Raw genomic sequence first — 8182 nt, forward strand, 5'->3', positions numbered from 1 at the left:
TTTTTCTTAGTGCTTAATTAAAATAAAAAATATTTTTAAAAATACTAATTACAAATAGTTAATGGTTATATTTAAATATTTAAAATATAGTTTATATATTCTAATTAAATTTTATAAATAATTAATATTTTTACTTAAAAATATTTAAAATTTATATTCATATATTAAAATATTAACAACAAGTTATAATAAATTTTTATGTTTTTACTAAAATATAATAATATTAATTAATTTAAATATTAATTAAATACATATTTGTTACTTAATATTAATATGTCTAAAATAGACATTTTATTTCTCAAAATACTTTTTAACCGTAATGCTAAACACTCAAATTTTAAATTAAAATTTTAAAAATACCTCAAAGTATTTTTCACAATACTTTTTAAAAGTATTGCCAAGGTAGGCATTAAAGATTTAGTGGTGCCAATTTCTTTTTATAATTAAATTTAAAATAAAAATATTTTTAAAAATTCAACCCGAGTGGGTTAAAATTAAACCGTACATAAAAAAAATGTATAAAATTTGTGATTCCTTCTCATCCTTAACCTTTTCAAAAAGAGAAGAAAAATCAGATTTTTCCTCTACCCACCCCACGTACGGAGAAGTGTAAAGGGTAGTACTTACGGGTACGGGATATACAAAAACAAATTCGATCAGAAATTGGATTAGTAAGCAGAATTTTCATTACCGTCAAAGGCTTAAAGTTAAAATCTCTAAATAGGTGTCTGAAAATGGAAGCTTCTGTCTTCCTACCTCTCATCTCAGCGTAAACGGGTCGTCGCTTTGTTTTGTTTTTTTGACTTTCCAATGTGAAGAGCGGTCTCTTTTCTCTGAAATTACAAAGCTTTGATCTTTACTTGTATTATAAAAGAAAATAAATTCCTTTCTTTCTCAAGCAATTGAATTTTGAGTTAAAGACTGCTTGCTGATTATTTCTCATTTCTGGGTAAGTTTGCGTCTTTCTGATTTTTGGTTTTTTGGCTTCTGGGTTTGTTTTAATTTTCTTAAATTTTCATGTGTTTTGGCAAGTTTTGTTAATCTGGTTTTGGTCTTTTTAGGTTGAACTTTGTGGGAATGCTACGACGTTCCATTTTCAATATGTTCGTTTAGTTTGATCTTCGAGTTTGACTCTGTTGATGGAAATTAAGAATTGGATTCACCTTAGTTCTCTTTAATTATTCATAATATTAGCCTTTTCCGAATTATGTATGAACTTTCCTTATGGTCGGCTTTGTTTTCTACCTGAAGAATTGCCTCTACTATTAATGTTTCATGTTATTCATAACAAGAACCAAAATATTGAGATTTTGTTTTCACTTAAAGAACAAAGTTTATGTAGTCAGTGTTTAAAGTTTCTGCTTTTTTTAGTGCAATTTTTGGTTGAATTTGTTTTCTTGTCTAGCTATAACATTTTGATGTTCCCATGTAAGTGAATTGCCTTCTGGAAATTTGTTTAGGGTTAAGCATACGTGTCTTTCTACCCTTGTGAGTTTGATATTGTGATTCTGATCTATTTTCAAAAATGTTCTTATTTCTGGAAGTGATTATTTCTTTAGGAGTGGTCTGCATATTAATGGAAAATGTTGATATTTTCAGGTTTTTCTTTCTTAATAACGGTTTCCTATTGTTAGACCACAATGCGTTCACCGTCACTGCTTGCACAATGTTTGCCAGGCTTGGTACTCTATGATCGAGGAAGCCAAAGCATGTCCCCTGTATCTGATAGAGATGTCCATCTCCCTTCACTGGCTGTGGAGATTCTCCCATCAAAGGTGTTTTTCATCTCCCTATTCAGGACTAGTGAAATAATTGTGAAATTTAAATTTGTTATTCAAGATGTAAACTGTTGTTGGTTGACCACCATACTAATGAGATGGTTTATCATGCAAGTGATTGCGAGCAGTTGAATTTGCGTTCACAATTAAGACATTTTGTTATTGTGCAGACAGCCCATCCTTGTAAATATGCTGGGGACAATGTATATTTGCAAGGGCTTGATGTATTCAAGGTATGTTGACTTCCTTTTGCATCGCTTTATTGGGGACATATATGCTGGGGATATATATATATATATATGTTGTGTTTACAACGTATAGTCATCCCTTCAGCAGCAGGCCGTTTTGAAGAACCTAGGTTGTGATATGCACGCTGATGATGCCTTTTCGAACCTTTACAGGGAAGAGTTGGTGTTGCTGACATTATTGGTTTCACCACTACTGAAATGTTATCTTCAAAACCTGATGGTAAGGAATGGTTGGTATTTTTTATTTAATAATTTATGTTTTTTATTGTGAAGTATCAATCTTAGTTCAAGTGTTGATTTGTCAAAATAATAAGTTGCAACTGATAGCTATGAAATAATTTTATTTTGCAGGGTTTCTGAAATCTTGGAACAGTTCTTTCGATCTTGTTAACGTCCTTAAGCACGAGATCCGTGATGGGCAGTTGAGCTTTAGAGGGAAAAGGGTGCTTGAGGTAATTTCATTGTAGAAAAATCTAAAAACATTAGCCATCACCTCATGTAGCATTTTTTATCATCTCTTTTAATTGATTTTTAACTATTAAACATGATATATTATCCTTCTCTTTGTTGAAAAAGTGTTTCGGGTCCATTTGATGATATTATTGAATAGGGGAAATTAAAATGGTTCACCAATTGGTAAATGTACTCATAGGGTAGAATGAATCTTGGCTCTTATGTTCAGCTTGACTAATCAAACTAAATTCACACTTGAATCAATTCTTCGCCTTTTTTATTGACGACACCAAACTTGAGTGACCAATTTTAGAATAGGTCGATATGATATAAGCTTCCTTGCTTTTGTGCCTTCTCAACAATTCTCATGTCATGCATGGAATAAATCTTAAGAGTTAATGAACTAATTTGTCTGTTTTATAGTTCTTTGTAGAATGTACACTAATCATTCTATTCAATAATTCTTGCAGTTGGGTTGTGGCTATGGTGTTCCGGGGATATTTGCTTGTCTGAAGGTATACTCCATTTATAGATATTTGCTTGTTCCTCTTATATGTGTTTTACACACATATTTAGCAATTGGCTTGTATCATATGCTAGAAAATAGTCAAAGAAGAATTTTACTTTTATGAAAGATTTATTTCTCCACTTTATGCAATTGTTGGTGTAGGGTGCTTGTACAGTGCACTTTCAAGACCTCAGTGCAGAAACTATTCGATGCACTACCATTCCAAATGTACTTGCAAACCTGGAGCAAGCTCGGGAAAGGCAAAGCCGACAGCCTGAGGGTCCTTTGACTCCATCCAGACAAACTCTTTCCCCAACTGTGCGCTTCTATGCTGGGGACTGGGAAGAACTCCCCACTGTATTATCTGTTGTTCGGAATGACGTGTCCGAGGTGACTACAGGGATGAGGTTGAGCTTCTCTGAGGAGGATTTCATGGATGGGTGCAGTAGCCAAGATGGTAGCAGCATAACACAAGAAATTTCCTCAAGGAGGTCAAGAAAGCTTTCAGGAAGCCGGGCATGGGAAAGAGCTAGTGAGACAGATCAGGGAGAAAGTGGCTATGACATTATTTTGATGACTGAAATTCCATACTCGGTTTCCTCTTTGAAGAAGTTATATGCACTAATTAAGAAGGTTTGTTTCTTTCCTTTGCTTTCCATATGCAGACATACATACATCATACATAACCTGAATGATTGGTTACATATACCTGCCTACTTACATATATATATATACCACCTTAGTCTTGATGCTACTTTTTCTATTAACTTCCCCTCTTGATTTCATTTTGCTTTTTATCTGGATGCACTATGAAATACAGATTAGATTTTCTATTCTGTTTTTCTCTGTAATTCACAACTTATTATTGTTATTTTTGGTCATCATGATGAACAAACCAGTGCGTTAGGCCTCCATACGGGGTTGTATACTTGTCGACGAAGAAAAACTATGTCGGCTTCAACAATGCAGCCCGGCATCTCAGAAGTCTGGTTGATGAAGAAGGCATTTTTGGAGCTCATTTAATTAAAGAGGTGACTGATGTAGATATTTGGAAGTTCTTTCTCAAGTGAAGCAATGTTCACAAGTATGAAAAATGGCTGCTCAACTGATCACACACACACACATATATAGTGTTCTATTTTTCTGTATCTTTTGGTGTTATATATATTTATATATAAGAACATTGTTTCAATTCTTTTGGTAGCAATACTGAAATTGGGATATCAAACAAGAATTCAGTGAAGCTTAATTTTGCTACCATGTGTCTTGTATTCTTTTACCAGATTTTGTTATACATATAGTTCCATTTTAATGTACATCAAAACAGTTGAATTCAAAGTCTAAAATTCCATGTTCTTTGTTATGTTTCTCTTCAAACAAGCTAGTAGGATATCCCTCTTTTTTCTTACTCAAACGATAATTTTGGAAATAACATGAAATTATGAATTAAACATGAATAAGATCTCGAAACATAAAACTTCAAACATTCATCAACCACGTTTTTCATCGTGTTATTCTAATGCTGAACTAATTTTGAATTGTGAAAATATGAGTGAAAAGGTCAGCATGAAGAACGTGTTTGTATTTTCTTTGTCAAAGTTAGGTAGGAAGAAAAATAAGTAAAGAAAAAGGAAAGAAAGCACACCAATCAATTTCCATTATTCAAAAATAATTGTCAAGGTTATGTAATAGTTTCAGAGGAAAACCCCAATACATTATACAATGTAAAAAAAAGAGAGTAAGGAATGGCATTGGCAAAGAGTCTTAAGACTCACTCATTGCAGTTTCTAGAAACTCTTATCACAGCAGTATGAACAAAATAATTCACATTCGCAAGTGACAATCTTTACACTACCTGTTAGACATTTTTCAAATCAAGATTGATTTATTAGACTGTAAGATGAGATCCACAAATAATGTAGCAGTGCATAAATCTGCAGAAAAGCCCATACTGACCATTTCCACAAGAAGTTGTGTTGCCTCTGAGGTATAGCTATTTCGAAAAAACCCCTGTATCATTACATTATAACAGCAGCTATCAGGCAAACAATCATTATTCCCCATGCTCCTAAACCACTGGTATGCTTCATCTGGCAATCCCTTTTTACAGAATCCATTAATCATTATACCATATGTGTAAACATCAGGTTTTAAACCATTGACTGAGAGTTGAAGAAATAATTCCTTTGCAACTTCAATACGCCCAGCTGTGCAAAAGCCATCAATTAGGATAGTGTAAGAGACAATATCGAGTTCCAACCCACTCTTCAGCATTGCTCGAAAAAGTTTCAATGCAGATGAAAGTCTCCCTAATTCACACATTCCTTGCATAAGAATGCTGTATGTGACAATATCAGGGGTTGGTCCTTTCTGTGATATTTCGTGAAAGAGTTCCATTGCTTCATCTACCCTTTTAGCTTTGCAATATCCGTTGATCATGATGTTGTAACTACGTATAGCGGGTGCACAACCCTTCTTACTCATCAACTGAAATACTCTTCTAGCTTCATCCATTTTGTTTTGCAAGCAATGACCATTTATTAATGCATTATATGTGACAACATCAGGCTCAATGCCTTTCTTTCTCATTGTATCAACAATATCTTCAGCTTTAGAAACCATTCCCTCTTTGCAATGTGCATCAACCAATATACTGAATGTGACAACATTAGGTTCAATGCCTTGCTTTCTCATTGCATCAACAGTATCTACAGCTTCAGAAATCATCCTCTTCTTGCAATGTGCATCTATCAATATATTATACGTGACAATATCAAGAGAAATATTGTTACCCGCCATTTCATTCAAAAGCGTTGTTGCCTCCTTCTGCTGGTCCAAGTTACACACACCATGAATTAAACAATTGTAAATAACAATATTTGGTCTAATTCCCTTAACTTTCATTTTGGAGAAAAGATCAAGAGCCTCACTTAGTAACCCCTTCTTACAAAAACAGTCAATGACAGTGCTATATGCTACAATATTGGGTTTGAAACCTCTTCCTTCCATCATTCTTAGAAACCTAAGAGCTCGATCAGTATTCCCGGTCTTGCACAAACCATTAAGAACTGTAGTGTAAACAATTAAATTAGGTCGATACCCTTTTTCCACCATTTCATCAAACAAGTTCAAAGCCTCAGATATCTTACTTCGCTTACAAAGTCCATTAATCAAAGTGGACAAAGTTACAACATCAGGTTGAACACCTACCTTCATCATTTTCCCCAAAACAGAAGACCCAAAATCAATATAACCTAATTGACAAAAGCAATTAATCAAGATGTTGAAAGAATAAATGTCATAGGAAACTCCTAATAATTCCATCTGGCTATACATAGAAACAACAATGGCATAATGTTTCATTCTAACAATGGCTCCTAATAATTTGTTGAATTCCACAACTGAAGGCTTTCGGTGCTTCGCAACCATCTTATTAAACAAAGTCAAAGCATCATCCACGTTATAGAAGCAATCATACTTTTTTTGGTTTCCCCTTGCAGAGATATGGGGAGAAATGGTGTTAAAATAACAAGAAAATGAAGAGTGGAAATTAGAAAAGTTCCTTCCACCATTAACAATATGACGAAGAAGCAATGAAGAATGAAGCTTACCCATATCTTGAAATTAAGCGAAAGGAAAAGAAAGAGGTGAGCTTCAAATGAAACCCCAAATGGCGGCGGCAGTCACCGATATTCCGTTTAAAGGCTATCCCTAATTGGCAGATTGGTGAGTCATGGTTTGAAGGTGTTTGGAGGTAATCGCTTCATTTCCTTCTTTGTTTGCTCTGCTAAATTTGCTATTCCAGGTGCAGACCGCTTCTATTCATCCAAATCCTCTTTAGGTAAATTTGTTTTCTTTTGGAATTTTTTAGGTAAATTTCAGACTGGTCACCTGTTTATTTGTGTAATACTAAACCAAGTAGTCAATGGTAATTCATTTTATTAATTTTATTTAATTTTTTAAATCAATAAATTTAACTTTCAATATTTTCGTTTAATTTTAATTTAATTTTTTTTCTAAATTTTCATATATATATATATGATTTATAAGTTATTAAAATTTATAAAAAATTAAAATTATACTTAAAATTTGTTAAATTTTAACATATTATTTAAGAAAATATATAATGTATAAAAAATAGTCATGATTGAATTTAAATAAAACAAAACATTTGTATTATTAAATTGTAATTTATATTGATCAAGATCAAAATCAAGGAGAAGCTTTTTTTTTAATCTAAGTAGGGTTAATTATTTTGAGTTCGAATTTAGGAAATGTGTCATGTTGGGTTTTGAACTTTTTATTTATTTATATTAATATTTAAACTTGACAATTGCCTTGATTGAAACTTAAAATTTTTTAATTCAAGTTAAACCTTAATATTTTCTTGAAAATGGTTGAATCAAACCGACTATTGATAAAAAAAATTAAGTACTAAGATTTTAATGTTAGATTTAATAAGTATTGAATTTAATTTATAAAAATTAATTTATCTATTATTAAAATTAAAGGCTAAATATAGATATATTGTTTGATAAATGTAAATGTAAAAATTTGAAAATTTTCATCTTATATTTGTATCATGAATTTTAATTTGAATATAAAATATACTTGGTAAAAATTACGAGTTAAATATAAAAATATCATAAAATAAATATTTTTATATAATGCCTATAATTATTCATATTTTTTTACAACTCACGTATTCAAGACGCTCAAACTTATATTTTCATGTATTAGTATTACTATCGATACAAATCAAACTAAAATTTAATAAAAAATAAATTTAAATTATTGTGGTTTGATGCAATTTAAATGATAATGCATAATGTGAAAGAAAAAAATGAAATAAAGTATGAATTGGCTTAATGTATGATAAGTTATTAAACATGTTAAAAAAATTAAATTACTAAAACTATTAACTTTCAGCAAATTGAAATTTTTAATGGAAATAGGAAAGGTGCCTAACATAACAAAATACTTAGTGAGAGACCGTTATGTTAAAGAACAACTTCCCTAATCAGAGTCACAGTAACCATATAGTCGTAGATTACAATCAGCTCGTAGAAGTATTCCTTGTTTAAGACTTTCCTTCAAATAACAAACCATGCGCAAATTTGCTTTCCAATGAGCTTCCTTTGGTTGATGCATAAATTGTGCCAAGATATGAACACTATAGGATAGCTCAAATTGAG

General features: G+C 31.7%; 2 protein-coding genes across 13 annotated transcripts; one reads left to right on the forward strand and one right to left on the reverse strand.

The window, feature by feature from the left end:
• The first annotated feature begins 546 nt into the window (after positions 1-546).
• Positions 547-4333, forward strand: LOC108489435 (uncharacterized). 7 transcript variants are annotated; one of them, XM_017793986.2, is made up of 8 exons: positions 547-949; positions 1600-1775; positions 1907-2011; positions 2180-2246; positions 2378-2478; positions 2950-2994; positions 3150-3620; positions 3887-4333. In XM_017793986.2, the coding sequence occupies exons 2-8, from the start codon at positions 1641-1643 to the stop codon at positions 4055-4057; spliced, it is 1095 nt and encodes a 364-aa protein (XP_017649475.1). In that variant the 5' UTR covers positions 547-949; positions 1600-1640; the 3' UTR covers positions 4058-4333. The 7 variants fall into 7 exon arrangements, with proteins under 7 accessions (XP_017649475.1, XP_017649479.1, XP_052875885.1 ...); XM_017793990.2 differs by having other exon boundaries at positions 1949-2011; XM_053019925.1 differs by having other exon boundaries at positions 1635-1775.
• A 306-nt stretch (positions 4334-4639) lies between these two features.
• Positions 4640-6897, reverse strand: LOC108489433 (pentatricopeptide repeat-containing protein At3g22470, mitochondrial-like). Of its 6 annotated transcripts, none has more exons than XM_053019933.1 (3): positions 6599-6897; positions 6137-6197; positions 4640-6055 (listed from the first exon to the last, which is right to left on the reverse strand). In XM_053019933.1, the coding sequence occupies exon 3, from the start codon at positions 5997-5999 to the stop codon at positions 4857-4859; it is 1143 nt and encodes a 380-aa protein (XP_052875893.1). In that variant the 5' UTR covers positions 6000-6055; positions 6137-6197; positions 6599-6897; the 3' UTR covers positions 4640-4856. The 6 variants fall into 6 exon arrangements, with proteins under 6 accessions (XP_052875893.1, XP_052875891.1, XP_052875892.1 ...); XM_053019931.1 differs by having other exon boundaries at positions 6137-6241; XM_053019932.1 differs by having other exon boundaries at positions 4640-6197.
• Positions 6898-8182: the final 1285 nt, after the last annotated feature.

The sequence above is a fragment of the Gossypium arboreum genome, chromosome 10 (genome assembly GCF_025698485.1).
Source record: "Gossypium arboreum isolate Shixiya-1 chromosome 10, ASM2569848v2, whole genome shotgun sequence".
Taxonomy (NCBI): Eukaryota; Viridiplantae; Streptophyta; class Magnoliopsida; order Malvales; family Malvaceae; genus Gossypium; species Gossypium arboreum.